The sequence below is a fragment of the Polistes dominula genome, unplaced genomic scaffold, assembly GCF_049000335.1.
Source record: "Polistes dominula isolate Pdom_NZ unplaced genomic scaffold, Pdom_raw_medaka contig_24, whole genome shotgun sequence".
NCBI lineage: Eukaryota > Metazoa > Arthropoda > Insecta > Hymenoptera > Vespidae > Polistes > Polistes dominula.
The window spans coordinates 3,204,068-3,224,022 of NW_028301150.1; the positions used below are offsets into that span (position 1 = coordinate 3,204,068).

The window sequence follows — 19,955 nt, forward strand, 5'->3', positions numbered from 1 at the left end:
CCCCGTTGGAACGTGTCTGTCAATAGAGTTAATTTATTTCTCCGTTCGCGAAATCGAATCAAAAGTTGTTGCATACACGACATACAAACATGTTACTTCTATATAACATACGACGATATATTGTAAGAAGAATGAGATATGTTTATGAAAGTCACGTTGTTTTATGGTCTTTCATTTACTCTGATATAAACATATTTACGAAGAAAAAGAATATAATATCTAAATTTTTTTTTTTTGATATTTTAAATAATGGACAGCATTAAATGATACAAATATATATTCGATCAATTATTATTATCTAGACGAGTGGAAAGATGATACATAAAGATAGAAGATACATTAAATTATATAATATTAGAGGTTCTCGTTACTTTTAATATTCGACGATGATAATCTTTCATATAGACGAAAAGAGAAAGAAAGAGATGAGAGAGAGAGAGAGAGAGAGAGAGAGAGAGCACAAAGAGTTCAAGTATAGTTCAAACTAGAATGTTTTAATTAACTACTATACTTCAATTATTATTTAATATTTCTAACATAATATATTATTAAATTCCTTAAACGTTTATTACATATTACTCTCTAGCGTGTTATATAACACATACATACCATATTTACATCAAGTACATACAATTATATACACGATATTTTATATTTTAAATGTTTTGATCAAATATCAGCATTCTGAATATATGAACTTTAGATATTAAATAAACTTTATAAAAAAAAATAAAAAAAAATGTAAAAGGATAATGAAGAAGTGAATAAATGAAAGAGATGAATAAACAAAGAAATCACTTTCCATGATTAAAAAGTACTCAAAGTAAAGTCAAGATTTTTTTCGTGAAAGATCTAAACGTTTAACATTTTTAACAACTCTAATAATCGGGATATCAACGTTACCAGAAATTTTCTACATTTTTTTCTTTCTTTTCTTTTTTTTTTTTTTTTTTCTGTAAAAGAAATTTTTCAAACTAAACTTTCTCACGATCTAGCCTTACCGAAAAACTAAATGAGGGGAACAAAAATAGACGGTTAAATGGTATATACCATTGGTAAAACCGCATTAAGAATGTATATGTATGTGTGTATGTGCGCTAAAGTACTACTAATACTTATTTAACAATTCTCGAGAGTGATTAAATGAACCATTGTGTTACGGCGTGATATTTTATTTTTTATATTTGCGCAATTAAAGTACAGCGTTAATATCAGCAAAAGAAAAAAAATACAAAAATACAAAAATTCGAAGGACCTACTTTCCTCTTTTCTTTTTTTTTTTTCTTCTTCTTTTCACAACGAACTTGTTTTTAGCTGACTTTTCTAATAAATGAACGAAATGCGAGAGAATAAAAAACATGAAAATTTCAAATGAGAGAGGAAAAAATAAAATGGAAGAAAAATAAAAAAAAAAATAAAAAAATAAAAAGAAAATTAATAATATTCTTTTTTTATTTAATGCGGTCAAATATTGCAATAGTTCGATTGGATATTCCCCGGAGAAATTCAATTGCGTATCAATAAATTTCATTCATGACGCAATTCTGACGTTATTTGCGGCGTTATCGTATAATCACAAACAACGGGGATTACTATAGTCCTACGTAAAAAGATCGATAGTTGCCTTAAGGTATAAGAAAAAAGTAAAGAAAGTAGTAAAAAAAATATTTCTTTGATTATTTTTTTTATTCAAGAAGAACAAAATATCAAGCACCCTAAAATTGAAGTAAAAGTCATCGTGAACTTTGTACCTTGTGTTGTTTATAACCCAAACTTTTAATGATTGTGATGCTACATTAAATAACAAAATTAAATAAATCAAAAAACATTATAGCACATTTTTTAGTTGTGATATTAAATGAAAAAATTTCGCTTGAAAGGTGTAGAAATAAGGGAAGGTAAATTCCTTTGAAAAATTCTTCAGAAGCACGCAATTCCGTGCGCGGTCGCCGTTGGCAAAAGTAAGAAAAGAATAAAAAGCTTCCTTTAATTACCAATGGCATGAAAAAGGAATAAAGAGGAAGATCTGTTACCGGAAGATCCGAGAAAAGGAGTAATTAACATGATATCACGCGTGCCGTCCAAAGTCCCAACTACCAACTGAATCCTTTGAATTTCATTACTTTTGTACTTAATTCTACTTCGCAAACCTTAATACGAGTTAACTTCATCGACTTCTTCGACTTTTTGTTCAATAATTTAGCTCATTTATTAGAAAAGTCAGTTTAACTGAAACTACTGTTAATAGAAAAAAGAAAAAAAACAAACAAATAAAACAAATAAGAAAGTAATTGATTTTTCACATGTTGATATTTAACATTGGATATGAACACATTTAGATTGGAATGTACCACCGATGGGGTACATGGGTGACTATACCTATTGGGCGTCTGTTGTGACTATATTGATTCAATTCATTTCATTCAAATCAACGTCTTTTTCAGTGAATAAAAAGTAGAAATAATAGATCTAAGCATGCGAAATAGAACATGTTAATTACTGAAATATAAAACATAAAATATTTCACCCAAGGGACAAGCCGATGGTTCTATCTTTATGCAAGTCGTTTCCAGCGATTTTCAAAGACAGCACGAATAAATATTCGATGCCTTCGTATGTAATTTTCTAAAATGTTCATCAATCTAGACAAAGAGCTTTGAGAACACGTAATTTGATTTTGCGTAAAAGCACAGAGGCTCCCGCGTTTTTCGCGTGCACAGATGTCGCACACATACATATTACACACACGTACGCACATACATAGTACTACACCGATGCTTTTGCCCATGGATTTATTTCGTGCGAACGTATAACTTCCGAAGCTTAAACACGAATGCGATTTATTTCTCGACGAAATAAGCGTTCGATCTTTTTTTTCTTTCTACTTTTGTTCATTTTCTTTGTTGCGTGTCTGTGTGTTTTTTTTTTTTTTTTTTTAATCTTTTTTTTACGTCACGAAAATTCGCAATCGAGTCAAATGCTCTCTTTTCTTTTGGTAGAAAGCCGATCTAGCGTTTTCAACATTTCTCATATATTTTTTTTCTTTTTTTCCTTTCAACTTGCGATCGAGTCACCTAGCACTAACGCGGATGTTGCGGTATCGATCGTACGCGTTATATTTTGTCACGGCTTTCTACCCAATTCCCTATTGTTAATTTTATCTCGAGAATTATTTCGAAACAAAAAAATGATATTGCGTATTAAAAATTCTAAATGTATACTATATATGTATGTATAGTAAGATAGAAGAAGCATTTTGTTCGAACTGTGAATATTTTGAAAGTTTTAATGAGAAAGATAAAAGAAAAAGAGAGTATAAATGTAGGAATAAAAAAAATATATATATATACATAGAGAGAGATAGAGAATACACGAAAAATAGAAATTAAAAAAAAATGAACAAATAAAAAAGATAGAAGATGCGTGCGAAAGCAAGCAACGATCTCATTAGCTCCTCGTCTATATTTTTTTTTATTAATATACTCGATGTTCGTTCGTTATCTCAACTACGGCACGTAAAACGAGCTACCAATGGCATGCACTCCCGACAGCAATCCCTATATAAAAAACATCTAAAGATATGTAGAAAGTTTACATACAAAGTCGTATCGAGAAAACCACATTCTCATAATCGTTTAGCACGGTAAAACGTTGTGGAAACTCAACTTAATAGAAATAGTTTTCGGGAAAGTGTAATCTCATATCTCGTCTCGACGTTGGGAAATCGAAGTTGGTTTGCTTCCTTCTTCCCCCTTTAAACATCCCTCCAATCTTCTTCTTCTTCTTCTTCTTCTTCTTCTTCTTCTGCTACACTCAATCTCACCACTCTTACAGATTTTCTACCCGTTATATCGTCTAAGGCTGACTCTTCTTTTCTTACCGTCACCGAAGCCAAACTTATGCCACGTAAGCTTATTTTCAAGCTTTATCGTAATCCCAAGCAGCTAGCTTGACGGGATACGCGCTATTTTCTCACTTTTTTTTCAAGCCGTTGAATCGGCATCCTTCTCCTCCTCCTCCTACTCCTTATTGGAATATCTAAAAATTTCAAATAAAAAACAAAAAGGTACGTACGATGAAAAAGAAGAAAAGAGATTAAACATTTTTTTGACCACTCGATGATATCGATCTTCTTCGTCCCGTTTTTTCTGTTTTAATACTCTATCAATCGCTTTTCGAAGCTTTTTTCCTATTCTCGTAGAAAAACGAAATTTAATATTTTATTATTTCGTGATACGATCGGGAAGGTACCTATCGATATATATAAATGTCACATTATAATAATAAATTATAATAACTTTCTTTGGAAATTTAAATTTTATATAAAAATAAATAATATAAAACTTTAATATAAAAATAACTTTAATATAACTTTTAATATTTAAAACTAATATAAAAAAAAATATATAATTTAATATATAATAGATTTTAAATTTGTCTTATTAATGTAATAATGTTATTATAAATAAAATGTATATTGATGAAGATCTAGCGAAGAAGAAAAAAAGAAAATTAATACGATAATTAATAACGAGATATTAATACTGATTATTTATAATAAAAATAAAAAAAAATGTTAAATATGTAAAAGTCACAGAATGGGCATAAGAAGAAGAAAAGACTGAAAACTCACGAAGTCGTTAAACGAAAATCTCGCAGACCAGTGAGCTTTCAAGGAGAGGCAACGTTGCGTGCTGCGGAATAAATTGCTTCGTTCCACCGACGACAACGACGACGACAACGACGACGACGACGACGACGACGAAGACGACGACAAGGGTGAAGTCAGAAACGTGGAAAAACCTGAGCGGAAATGAGTGTTAGGTATCTCATCACCTCTTCAAAGCTGAAATCGTATTCCGACCTAACGCCAACCGCATTATACAAAACTATACGGAGTAGCTTGGTCGAAAAGCTCAAGCGGAAAAAGAAACTGTGATTTTTGTGAAGCTTGATCGTTTCAAGGAAAGAAAGAAAGAGAGAGAGTGAGAGAGAGAGAGAGAGAGAAAGAAATTGTAAGGGGTGCGAGAAGATGGAAAGAGACTCGTTACGTTTTCTAGTCTTGTTGATAACTTCCATCAGGCTACGAGTAGACTGGTGATAAGAGAGAAAAGAAGGCAAAGTTTTTTTTAAAGCATCTCTCTCTCTTTCTCTCTTTCTCTCTTACTCTCACTCTCACCCTTTTACTCACATGAGCACCCGCGCGCGCGCGCGCGCGCGATTCGCAATTCCCCCGAGGCTCGTGGCTGTGGGCGAACCGGATAAAAATTCATAGGCAACCTTACGAAGATGTTATCATCTCCTTCGTCGCCCTACCCTTCCTTCTTCTTCACTCTCCTCCTTTACGAAGGAAACGAAGAATGCCATCTATTTGAACCAAGAACGACGTCGGCATCGTCAACGATGCCAACGACATAGCCAACGACGACGACGACGACGATGACAAAGATGACAAAGATGACGAAGAAAACCATGAGAAATATACTAGCAGACGTATTTAAAACTGTACAAGATTTCTTCCTTTTCAGTTCTCAACTTTTTCCTCAAAGAAAATAAAATTGTCGTCAGTTCGTTGATGAATTGCTATCTTTAGAAATAGACTGCAATTATAGCACTCGTTTCTTGAAACACATTCACGCATATAGCTTTCCTTTTCAAGTGCAAAGTAGTTTGATTTGAAATTAGAAGGATTCGGAAGTTTCTCTACGATCTTCTCATTAAGTTCTGATAAAGGATCCTTTCTCCTACTTTCGAGAACGAATTATTCAGATATCTCTCTCTCTCCCTCTTCTTACTTGCCAATTCTATTTCTATTCCTTAACGGAATATCTTCTTCCAAGTATCCTATTACTATTTTGGATACCTTTTCCGATGAAAATGATTCCAAATATTCTGATTAACTCAATCTTATATACTTTTCCTTTAGGCTAATGCTTTCCAAAAGAGATTTCATATCTTATAGAATTAATCTAATTTGTATGAACTATTATTTTTTAAATTTGGAACCATTTAAAACTTGTTATCGTTTAAACTTTCTTTTACAAATTTTAATATAAAAAATGGGAATACTTTCTTGCAATTAATATCTACAAGTTAATAATATAAGATATTATAAGCGATAACAATTTCTGAAGATTTTTAATGTTACGATACCTCGTAAGTAGAACAAAGATTTCCCTTAGAAGAAAACTGAGAGAAAAATGTGCGTGGCCAAAGGTGATATCGATAATCTGTATTAATATTTGTGATAAGCACGAACGATCGTACATTTGAATCTACCTTGAAATGGAAAGGAATCGAACTGAGAATCATAATTTCATGACAACGACTTTTTTTCCAAGCTCGCGAGCAAGATAAGCAATGGGGGAGAAAAAAGAGGAATGAGGATCAATAACATCGTCGAATCGGATAACGAAAACCGTATTCGCTCGTACCTTGACAGAAGAGGAAAAAAAAGTAGGAGGAGTAGGAGGAGATGATCCTTAAGAATAATTCCACTCGACACCGAATTCTCATTATCGTCGATTTTAGCCGACCGTTCGAGCATCCGAACGAAGCTCTTATTTTTCGACACTTATTCAACCTTGCGCGTCTTCTCTCGTCTTATTCTTTGCGAAGAAAAAACGCATTCATCGTTATTTCAAAAGATATGAAATCGGTGATAGGAAAAAAGAGAAAATGACTCTCTTCTGTGAGAGATTATTCGGTACCTAACCTTGGAGAAGGTTCAAAATTAGTTCTAAGATTTTCAATAACTACATATCTCTTTTTATTTTTAACGAAAAGACAATTTCTATAGTCGCTATTTTAATAAAGATTTAAAAATAGGAATAACATGAAATAATGTTGGTTAAATAAAAAAATAACGAATTACGTTAAATGTGAAAATTTCATTAAAAATCTTTTAATAGGAAGACTGAATTATCGACCAAAAAGAAATTTGCGAAATAAAATGGTCTTAGGATTGAACCTCTTGGTAGTTACTTACCGAAAAGGCTTTAAGAAAGACGAGGCACTGAATGATACCCTCCATCGTGTCTCCGGTCAAACAGAAGGTGCCGGTAAGGTGTCGACCCTTACGACCGATCACAGAGCAGAGATTGGCCTGTACAAAGGCGTTTTGCGATCGCGTGGCTGCCGTAAGGGATGGATGGTGAGAACCGGCGCTCATTAGTCGTTCCAGCGAGTCCATTTCTCTTATTCCCTTTTTTACTTATCTTCTTTAGGATCACTATGGATCGCGAAAATCACGCGAGTGATCCTTATTTCGTCTTCGACGATCAATCAAATAGATCTATTTTTCTTTTTTTTTTCTTTTTTCTTTTTTATTATTTTAACTGACACTTAATCGAAATACATATATCTTATGTAGAACACAGTTAAATCCTTATAATAATAATAATATATATTTTTCACAAAAAATTCATATTTCACTTATCGCGTAAAGTCAACAAATTTAATCTAGCCATAGCATAAACGTCGTTCAAACATGCAACAGGATCGAACACTATCCTGAATATCAAATTTTACGACACTAAACACGCGTACTTGAGTACGCACACACCCTCCAAGGGATATCATAAAATGTGTTTACGTTCATAGATATCGTTGGATAGACAGAGGGAGATAGATTGAGAGAAGTGAAACTTTCTTGTTGCACTCGATGAGTTTTCTATGATCAATGCGACGGTCTTTATGGTTCTTGGCTAGCAAAACGCAAACGGTCGTAAAGAAAACTGATTCCTTTATTACGCCGGCGGAAAAATATTTTCGACTTTAACGCATTTTACATTCACTTCTTATAGAATTAGTTGATCAAGTCTAATTTTTGATTCAAAAAGTGATCAAAGTTCAATAATTCGATGACATTAACATTCTTTTATGAATGAAATTAGAATTTCTTGATAGTAGAGTCGTTGATTCAGAAATTGATGGAATTATAGATCCGAAAGACGAAATATTAATCGAATTAATATCCACAGATAGAATAGATCTCATCAGGATTGAAATCGAATCTTGAATAAGTGATGACTGATCCAATCTTCTTCCTTGCGTCATAATCGTAATATGTTGTATCCTATAGAAAGATACAATCCCGTCGGATGAAAGATAAAATCAACACGTTTAATCAGAAGACAAATTTTCAGATTTTCCGGTCTATCGTGGACAGCAGGTTGCAGATGGATTCTGTATTTTTCGTGAAATGGAAAAAATCCTTTGAGGTGGTGGTGGTGCCGCGGGAGATTCGACCGATCGATGAAGATCCGTTTGTTGTGGCGTGGCGTAACGCCTGATCAAGTCACACATCTCGTAACAGAAAAAGAAAATGCCGATAATAAGGAATGTATCCATTCTAACTATGATATTTGTTAATCGGTTTTTCGTCCTCAAATCTTCGAGGAATATTAAATGTGATCACTTATGTTTCCACGTTGAAAAGAAGCCTCGTATCAGATATAAGTCGATTATTTTATTGTTTATCACCAAGTTTTGACCTTTCCTAAGGTATTACATGTAAGAGTTGGACAACACGTTTTGCATTATCTTCATCTACGTTCAATATCTTCTAACATTAGTTTAAATGTTTTCTTCAATTCTATATTTAACAATGACGATATAGTTATTTTTTTGTTGAACTGCCCCAACACAAAGTGAACACGTACACCCACAGAGGAATAAGTCCTCTCACGTAATACTCGCTATCTAGAAATATATCCGTAGAAGCTGATCTTGTACTTCAGGCGCGAGTAAAACTCGCCACTGAAACGTGAAGCATGAAACGGCGACAAGAGGGAGCCACGACGACTGGAGGCAGTAGAGTGGGTCGGGGAACAAAACAGAGACCATGTGAGAGTCTGACGAGATCTAAATGCAGTTTCAGAAGTAACCGCAATATTTCATTTCTTGAGCATTAAGCTTTCACAGGTTATAAAAAATCATCAATAATAGTAGCAGCAGTAGTAGTAGTAGTAGTAGTAGTAGTAGTAGTGGCAGAAAGAAAAAAAGTCAACATTCAATCGATGGATGAATGAATGACGGAATAATATACACTATCGATTTGCTCTCAAACATATATACGAGATTTTATGCTCGAAAAATGTGTTTGCAATGAATAAAATAATATAATAAATAAATGAAATAAAAACTACTAGGGTGATTAACACTAAAGGGATATTAAAAATAATATAACTTGATTTTGTATAATTAATTAACGGAACGTATGATTGTAGGAAAATGATCAGCTTGCGATCGGAACGTCGAGATCGGACGACGAAAGCGGACACGCGGAGCCGTATCGGCGTGCTCGCAACGGGCCGGCGTATGACTAGCAGATACTCTCTCAGTGCTAGGGTACGCCTTTAGAAGGGTGGCCGGGTGGGAAACGAGGGATGCTGGGCGACGGCGCGGCCTGCGGCGCCACCCCCAACCACGTCCCCGATATTCCGATCTCGTCTCTCTTCTCTTCTCTTCTCTTCAATTCTCTTCTCTTCTCTTCTCTTCTTCCACCATTCCTCTCTTTCTCTCTCTCTCTCTTTCTTCTCTACTCTACCACCACCATTACCACTACCCACTACCACTACCACTACAACTACCACTCCCACTACCACCACCATCACCGTCACCATCACCACCACTAGCATCGCCAGCAACAACGTCACTACTACCACTCCCAAAAGATTTTTATTTGTGATGCTTTTTTCGTTTCTACGATTCTACATCTACATCTGTTTGCTTGCGCGCGTGTAAACCTATCTATCGGTACCTTCTCTTCTTCTACTTCTTTTCTTCCTTCTTACTTTATTTATTTTTTTTTGTTCTTTACTTCTTTCCTTCCTATCAACCTTCTTACTCTATTTCTTCTATCGTTCGGTGCATCCACACTTTATTCTTCTTTGCGGAATTCTTTGACCCGTCGAGCACACGGAATCGTGATGCGCTAACGACTCAAAAGGGAACTACCTCTTTCTTATCCTTTCTTTTCTTTTCTTTTCTTTTCTTTTCTTTTTTCTTTTCTTTAACTTGTTTTCTCTATATTTTCTTTATTTTTCTTTCTTACTTGTTCTTTACAGATTCAACCGATGATCTATCCAACAGATGCTAACTCGTCTTACGAACATATTGTCACTCGCACATTTCAATCTGTTACATCTTTTGTCATGACAAAATATTATCGAAAAGTTTGCCATAACTTTTTTCGATACTTTCTTATTTCTTGTCTTCCTTTTATTTTTATTCTTTACGATCGAAATCAAGATCAATCAAAACTATTGTAATACCTCCAACATTATACAAATATAATCCATGATGTTTTCTTTAACAACATACATGCATATATATGCTCATAATTATGAAAGTGGTCTAAGTCAAAATTTAAAAAAAAATGAGTTTATCAGTTATTAAGCACCACATTATTTTAAACTAAATAAATTCAATGTAATTTTTAGGATATTGTCAAAAATGAATCGTTAGATAATGTTTGTTATTTCAATATTATATAGAATTCATACAGTGTTCAAATATAAATCTTTAAATATCTTGAAACAAGAGATACATGGCTTAGACCACTTTCATAATTATGGGCACATATGTATGTATGATTGATAATAATAACAAACAGATTGTCAAAGCTTCGATTATTAATTAATTAATTCTATTATAAGAATACTTTTATCGTGAGCTTCGATATAATCAATAAACACAAATTGAATGTTTCAAACGGATCATACTACCCATAAAATCCATTGCTAGTATCAATATTGATCCTTTTCATCGTAGGGAAGGTACTCTTTGAAAGATAATGATTTACTAATGGCCTTAAGCGGATTAAAGGAGACTCATTAAGAACATTTTGCGATATTATCAAGAAAGATTTTCGACAAGGAAAATTTCTATCTTAGAAATAAATAAAATTAACTATATTCTTTATAACAAGCATAATTCTCATAATCACGTTTGAATTATAAGAAAATGATCTACTTTGAATCGAACGTTTATTTTTATGTTTTTTTTCTTCTTTATTTTTACGAACTGCAACAAAACTTTTTCGAAGAAATAACGAGCGTATTTTGTAATCAGAACGATGAGGAAAATGAAATAGAGAGAGAAAAAAATTGATGCTTAACGATTCACTAACAAAGGGACCCGTCAGATTGAGCCCTCTCCGATTTTTTTTCAAACTTTGCACACTTGTAGTAATCCATGAGAATATTCGTTCTATTGTTCTTTTAAAAAAAAGAAAAAAAAAACTAGATTTTAAACCGTTTTTCAAAAAAAAACGGGAGTAAAAATTCCGCAAAAATGATTTCGTGTCTTTGATGTCTATAAATATTTAGTTTGTTAAAAAAAAAAGTACAACGAATATTTGTTGGATTTGCACAAATGTGCAAAGTTTGAACAAAAATTGGAGAAGGGTCAATCTGACGGTCCCATTGTACGATTGCAAACATTGCACATTTTTCTTGAAAAACTTTCCTATAGATTTCATAAACTTCATCATCATCTAATAGAAAAAATCAAACAATTAAACGTTTCGCTGTATGCAACGTCAGGTTATACATTTAACACTTAAACGTCCTTTATGGTAAGAAACATTAAAGCTCACACCATCAAAGATGGACCGATGTTTTTTTGCTCATCCACAATGTTACATGTACACACAAACACGCATACAAAGAAGACGACACTGAACACGCGCGCGTACGCACCTTAGATCCTTCAGCCACTGTACGTTACGTTGGAGAAAGCTAATTTCGAAAGTGCATCGTCGAGAAACTGAGAGAGAAAGAGAAAAAGAAGGACTTAGATCGTGGAAAGGAACTTTAACATGACCATTTAATAGCAGTTTCCCAACTTTTCTCTTTCGAGTATCCTAATGACGGAAAGATTTTATGCTGCTCGAAAGGGAGACGATGTGGAAGAAAAGAGAAGAAAATACCGACTTGCTTTCCTTCTACTTTGTTTCCGATACTACCTAAAGAAGAGTTTTCTTCCTTAGTTTCTCAATGTTTCCGTTTTCCACAATTTCGAATCTCTTTTTAAATTGAAACTAACGATTTCTTTTAACTTTATCAACTTTATCATTTATCACATGAAATATTTGTATAAGAATATTATAATATTTATTCTATGTACACATTTTTCTTCAATTAACTTAAATCAAATAGCTAAAAGATTCAAATTGAATCGATAATTAAATCCGGTAGAAAGAAAAAAATAATAGAAATATCGACTTTTATCACCAACAAGAATTTCATCGGATAGATATAATTAGCTTTAGTTAATCGCATGTAGGCCGGGGAGGATGTTAGAACCGGTAAGCCGATAATTGGTGTCTGTTCGACTCAGATAAGGTCTCTACACTATCTACTGCAGTCTTACTGTAAGAAACTTCCAGTTAATTACTCCGTATTGTTCGACCATACGATTACACTATACTTTTTCCATTTCAAACCAATAAGCCTTTGGACAAGATGAACGACCTTTCGAATGGTCAACGAAGTTATTATGACATAACGAATGTGACTTAAATCTTCATTGTAGTTTGTCTTCATTTCTTCTATTCATTCTATTATAATTAATAGGAAAAATTATTTTGTTTAATAATCAAATAGTTATTTATATAAAGGATATTTATGGACAGGGTGGTACAATCAAGCAATTTTTATATTCTTTTTTTTACTTCCTTATTAAATAATTTCATTCAAATCATTACAATTCGAACAACGCAATGATTTTGGTTTTATCGTTCGGATAACCTTTACATGTAGGATTCGTACAGTTGATCCAGTACCACAGAAATGCGTGCAGATAATTATGGGGACAAAGGCTTACACCACGGATCAATAGAAAGCCGTGTAGATAAATTAATCGGTCTATACGGTTGAACCATATATCTTCATTGATTCTATCGATATTTAAACAGATTTCGCTTGTTAATGAAAAAATGAGGATGAATAAATATCAGTTATATTATTTAAATGAAATCATATATTTTTTTAAGGGATTTAATGAATAACCTGGAAACAGCATAGATATTAATCAATTTTCTACTACAGTTGTTTTTTTTTTTTTGGTTTATTATACTTGGTTGCTTGAATTTTTAGTGATATCAAGAAGAAAATAAAAAAAAGAGGGGAAAAAAGTAGGAGAAATTCAAATATTAGCGCAATCGTTTTTCAATTTCCTATTCAAGCTTTGCAATTTCATCCATACCAAATCTATTATTTTTGCCAAATATAGTGAACTTTTTATAAGTTCATTTAGTTATATATATATACATAAAACACACATGTGTTTACATATGATAAAATAGAGGCTTGCTACCAATAGGCGCATTTTTAATGCTAACGTTTCCAAGTCGACGCAAATATTTACGAGTCTAGTCTACTCGTAAACAATGAAACCCAAGGGATTGCATGGCGTATGAAAAGACTGATCACTTAAAAGATCTCCCCAGGTAGCAGAAAAATATGTCAGTCTCACCGTTGCTACGTTGTATATATATATGTTCGCATATTTCTTTACGTTTTTCTTCAACTTTGTTTCAGATACAATAGTTCACGTACATTCCAAGCTTGCAAGAGATATAGCAATGACGTATTTGAACAAAAGCTTCTCAAAGAGACGTTTCTAAATTGGATATCCTGCAAGATCGACCGTTCCTTGTCGAAAAGAACGAATGCGGATAAAAACAATATGAAAAAATAGCCGTCTAGGGAAATTCCAAATTATTGAATTTGAACTGTAGATTTACGAGTCGAATTTAATTCTAATATTCGAAGGAAAAAATTCGATTGTTTATTAGGTCAAGTTATACCAAAATCTATCAATTTTTGAAAAGAAAATCTATAAAAAAAAAATTTAATTATACAATTATGATAATTACCAAATTATAATACCATTTTAGTCTTATTATGGTTCCTTTTATAATGTTAATTATAACATTGCTCATTAAAATATTAACAAACTTCATAGAAGTTTTTCTTTTTCAATTCAAATCTTTGAATTAAATTAATTCCATTTCATATAATTAAAGGTTGTTAACTATCTGTATAAATCGGCACAATTATCTCTATAATTTAAAAAATTTTTCGATAAATTACGAGAAAAACCGCAAATGATTCTTAATCGACTGCATAATGATATCGTATAGACGATAAAGCGCATTGTGAAGGAAAAGAATGAGCAACCACTTAAATAGAAAAAAGATAGAAAGATATAGATAGAAATAGAAAGAGATAGAGACAAAGAATAGAGGGAAGAATAGAGAGAGGGAAAGAGATAGAAATAGAATCTCATCTAACGGATCTCATTGGCCATAGCATACACGAACTCGATTAACGGACGCACTTAACGAAGTCGATGATTACGCGTCCGGTGTTAAACCCATTGGAACATCCAGCATCAAACTCGAAACGTTCCCTCTTGAAACGATGCCGAGCTTCTGTTTCGACCGATCCTTCCTACATGGAATACGAGTACAGAACTCTGCTCATAGGCGGATCTTCCAATCAACACTTCTAAGCGAGTTCTGCAAACTCATTTGCCTGTTTAGTTCGTGAGAGACAAACGAAGACAGATAGTTAGATGAGAAACGAGACAGAGAGGGATAGAAGAAAGAGTATGAGAGAAATAGAAGAGAGAATCCATAGTCTCTCTCTCTCTCTCTCTCTCTCTCTCTCTCTCTCTCTCTCTCTCTCTCTCTCTCTGTATATACATATATATATACAGATATACATACATACATAGACTATGATTACTAAGCGATGCTAGTAGTGGTCCGGCAAAGATTTGCATTGGTCTAAAGCACACTCCATATGATGAATTTGATCGAGTACGCTCTCGATTCTTGACTCACGACTCTCAAACGCGTTCGATCGATCCGGAAGCTCGTTTTCCTCTTCTCTTTTCTTCCTCCTCCTCCTCCTCCTCCTCCTCCTCCTCCTCACTCTTTTGCTTCTCCAACAGTTTACACGTCAGTTCAAAAATGCTTTCTCTATTATTAATGCGAACACAAAAGATTCACAAATACAGACTTCCCAGTGTTATATTATTAATATATAGTTGAGACTCTATGATTTTTATTTCGTTAAAAATAGGAGATTGTTTTTAAAAGAAGAAAAAAGTAAAAACGATGTTTATATCTTTAAAAAGATAAAAATAAAATCGAGATTTGTTTGTTTTTATTTCTTTCTTTTTTTATTTTTTTATTTTTTACGTGAACTTCATATTATCTCGTGTTCTTTTGTCGAGTAAATAACGAAAAAGATGATGAATAACGATGATATAACAAAGATGCTTGAAATCTTGAACAATACGCCAATGTATCTTGATGATCTTGTTAGTCGCTTTCATGACTGTAATCCCTTCGAAAACATCCCCACAAGAGAAAAGCCTGGTTACTGATTACTTCATTTCAAATTCACCCTATTTCATCCCTTACCTCTCCATTCACTTCTTCTTCTTCTTCTTCTTCATCATCTCATTTTCACTCTCTATGTTTTCACGAGTTTCAATTATATATCGAGTTAATGTAATATACTTTATATAATAATTTCTTACTTCGTCTAATAACATTTTAGTATAAAATTGATTTATTTTACTTAACCAACAGATTAAAAACAATCATTATTTTCCAAAGTATCTAGCAAAAGGAAAAGCTTTTAAATCTTATAAAGATATTTTCACCCTTTTTTCATTAATTTATTCAATGTTGAGCGTTTACTCTCATAAAATATTAAAATATAAGGCGATTAAGTATGCATCGAAAGCTCTCACGATAATGCGTCACTGTTTTCGCCAACGCAGCTTTATGAATTTTTTCTATAACGTATTTTTGCGGTGACGTCCATTAAACATATGACGGAGGAGTAAAAAGGAATGAAAAAAGATTTGGAAAAAAAAAAAAACAGAAAATAACCAGAGAAACAAGCCCACGTGAGCTTTTGGACTATTCAGAAAATGTCGAGCCATATGCGAAGGTAATAACAAAATGGAAAAGCCACTACCCGTTGACCAAACTAAATTTCCAGGCAATTAATATTTCGCGCGGACTCGAACGAACGTGCAAGTTGTTCGATCTATCGAATTGTTAAAAATATCGAGGTCGATAGAGAAACCATCTCCAAGCTTTTAGGATACTATCGAAGAAACACACACGGATTCAAATACACGCATATTCACGTTCACGTTGCATAGAAGGCAACAGCAGCAGACAAACATATAGAAATAGTTCGTATACGTATTTTACTTAACTTCGTGAATGCAAGGAAGGGACAAGCGTGCGAGTGCACACACACATACACACACTCTTCAAGATCATTGATATATTTCGAAGTTTACGACTTCAAGCAAGTTCCACTAATATATGAGAAAACTTGGATTGTAAGTTTCTCTCTCGGTTGGCATTCTCGCGCGTTTTACCTCCTTTCATGGGAGTATACAGCGTCGTCTCCTGTCGTCTTACTCGTTTCTACAGTTAGCTATGGTATTCGCTTTCTCAACCCTGTTTGTTTGTATGTATGTATATTGACCCGTCGCGATAAGTTCCTGATTGAAACGTAAAATGACAAGATGACTGTGTTTCTTGGCAAATTCAATGCAAATTTACTTGTTTACATTGCACTATTTCTCAAGGAAGAGAGAAAGAGATTTGTTCTTGTTTCTTATGAAATCAACAATTTAGGATCATTGAAAAAATTACCAATAAAACAATTGTTTGTTTGAAAGTCATTTTTTTTTTTTCGTTTAACTCTTATCTTTTTAATTCTCTTCGAATTCATATTCGCTTGTAGTGATCGATTACAAATCTCGATGAATTTTCGTTTACTCTCTAACATAACGTAATCACGTTGGTGAATACATTATCGCAAACGAAAAAGGATATCAATGTTTAATAGATCCAAATTAAAGAGAAAACAAAACGATGCACGATGTACGATGTTCTTCCACCGATATGATTTTATCGCTATTCGAGTTCGCTTGCTCCAGCATAAATCAAAATGAATCCTCGCGTACGTACGTATATATATATACCAACGTTAATTTCGCATAAACGTTCGCGTCACCGCTATGTATTTTCATTCTAAATATGAAATTTAAAGCCATGAGACTCATCTTAAGTGCTCATCCAATATGTTGGAATATTTTTTGACAAAATATATACATACATATTCATATTATTTTGACAACGTTGATATATTAATAAACGAATAATAATATTCATGATCATTTCTCTGTATGCTCATTCATCTGGACTAATTTATAATTTCCGATTAATAACTAACGCAATTAATTTAAATTAACCAAAGAAGGATTTGTGAATAAACGGAGTAATGAAATAATACCGAAATTATAACCGAATTTGTCAGAAAGAATTTAATTTTGCACAACGCTTTACAATAATGGAAAATATTCATCGATCTCTGATGACGTTATTAATAATCATTTTCAAAAGAAACCGATATAAAACAAAGAAAAAATTGTTGTAATAAAACAACGAGCTTGAAACAAACGATTCCTTTTTTTTTTTTTTTTTTTTAAGATAGATAAGTCAACCAGAAGTTATTGAGAAAATATATCTATGTTATGATAAATTCTTTTTATCAAGGACGCGACCAATCGAGCATAATTTACATCGATTGACTATGCTTTAATAAAGAACAGAAAGCGTCGATGACCCGTAAGTTAAACCTTTCCTTTCTAGTTTCTTACTTATTTTAAAGAATATTCAAGAGATACTATAAAACGTAAATTATACATCGTTACAGAACATTATTTTGAATATTAAATTATCTTATTTTTATATATCAACCGATGAGTATCATTACTTTGTAATGACAAACATTCATTCACATTATGAGTTCGGTAATTTATTAAAATATAGATTTATTTATATATACAGTTATAATTCGTTAATAAAGATTCTCTTTGGATTTAAAATTATACTCTTATATCGATTAGTTTAATTATTGTTCATAACAAAACAGTCATTATGATTATTATTATTATTATTATTTATTGACATTAGAAACTAGAAAGTTCATTGTCACAAATATTAAAAACAAGTGTAGTCACTTTCATAAATTGTTCGTAGAAATTATTTTTGTAAATTGAGAAACGTTTGTATTGATTGAATAAATTTTTTTTTTAAATAAAATAAAAAATGCAATTTATGACGAGGTTAAAGTTTTAAACAAAATTATTTAGTATCTTGCAAAAGTTTGGAATTTGTTGTATCAGAAATAACCTCCAGGCATTCCATTTTCACAAGTACGATGAGAGAGAATGAGAGAATGAGAGAAAGAGAGAAAGAGTGAGACTTGGAAAGAGAAAAGGCGAGCAAGGTCGAGAACGGAAAAGCGCACCGGCTGCGACGACACGAGCATGGCAATCAAGAGGCGCGGCATGTTGATAAATTTTCCAAAACGAGCATTCGTTTGCACGTGCGCCCGAATTATATTCTTCTTTTTTTTATTTTTATTCTCTTTTTTTACTCAACCAAAACAAAGACATAAGATGATTTAAGTCCCCCCCTCTCTCTCTCTCTCTCTCTCTTTCTTTCTCTCACGTTGACCCATCACATTTTTAAATTCCATCATAACTCTATAAAATAATAAAACTTCAATTTATTTTGCTCAATATTTTCATTAATTAATAATATTTCGTAAAATATTAATTAATATATCTTAATATCAAATTACATTTTGTGACTTCATTGATAGCTCATGTTATTATAGTGTAACATAATTAACGTGGTTTGTAAACTCATTAATAATTTTGATTTTTACAGTCTTATCGTTTTTTATAATACTTATAGTTTGTAAAAGTTCGTTCTCAGTTTCTTCTTACAAACGTTATCTTTCCCCAGGCTTGTTTTTGACTACGTATCATGTTAACAAAGAGGAAAGGATGTAACAAACTTGATAGCATTGAAGAATTCTTTCAAAAGCATAACTTTGTTTTCATCTTTGTTTACGATGATATCAATTTTATGATAATAATGTAATTCTTCTTCTTTTTTTACGATTTTAAAGTTATGTTTCTTTCTTTTATGTTGAAGAAAAGAATGAAAGAAAAATCAACAAACAGAATCAAATAAGAAAACTAACGTAAAATTTATAATTATTGCAATAAACATTGTTATATATGTTTGAAATTCCTAGGATATTCCTTATCTATGAAACTATTCAAGTGACATTAAAGTCAGAGAGATATACCTACCACTATGTCTCCGCCAAGTGATATTTCGATAGAAACAAGGAATTCAGCATCCGGCATTCAGTTATCACGTTAAGCGTCGCATGGGTGGAACCAATGAACGAAACCTTTAGAATTGAGACGCGTGATATTCTGATTACTGACGTTGCGTCGACCAAGAGAATATCTGTGGTTGAAATAGCTCGACATTTTGAGAAATTAGTCCAAACGGATCAAGATTTGTTCTTCCAGAAATTTCACAATAATTTCGAATGGTTTATATTTATGTGGTCAGTGTTGTTTTTATCCATTTATTATCATCAAATAATTAATTAATCATAACGAGTCGTGACATTCATATACAATATTGTACAGTACTAATTTGAAATATTTAAAAATTAATATTCATTTACAAATATATTGACAATTTGTATATTAATCGATGATATATTATTGCAAATGTATTATTGAGTATCCACATGACAAATAAAATAGATATTTGCAACGAAATTGGCCCAAGGGTCTTGAATCCCTCAATAGTCAGTTCAGTGGTTCCATTTTTTTTTCTTTTTTACAAAACCTACATAAATATTAACTATTTATTTAAAATACTGACTAAAAATCAGTCAAAATTCTGATAAATAAAATCCGAATAAATAGAAGCCAATAAAGATCGATGGTAAATAAAGATAAAATAAAAATACAAATAAAATATAAATTGTTTATGCAACGAACATGCAATTATAAAAATAAAATAA

At 32.3% G+C, this 19,955-nt stretch overlaps 2 protein-coding genes across 6 annotated transcripts in view; both read right to left on the reverse strand.

Moving 5' to 3' along the window:
• rg (A kinase anchor protein rugose) overlaps positions 1-10,245 on the reverse strand; it is a 198,931-nt gene extending 188,686 nt beyond the window's left edge. The window contains exon 1 of one of the 3 annotated variants that reach the window (XM_015317773.2): positions 6,989-10,245. In XM_015317773.2, coding sequence (XP_015173259.2) covers positions 6,989-7,192 — 204 coding nt within the window. In that variant the 5' untranslated portion in view covers positions 7,193-10,245. The remainder of the gene's footprint in view (positions 1-6,988) is intronic. The other 2 variants (XM_015317778.2, XM_015317785.2) reach the window with 2 other exon arrangements.
• LOC107064762 (neurobeachin-like) overlaps positions 1-19,955 on the reverse strand; it is a 136,812-nt gene that overhangs the window by 11,699 nt on the left and 105,158 nt on the right. The gene's annotated exons all lie outside the window — the stretch shown is intronic.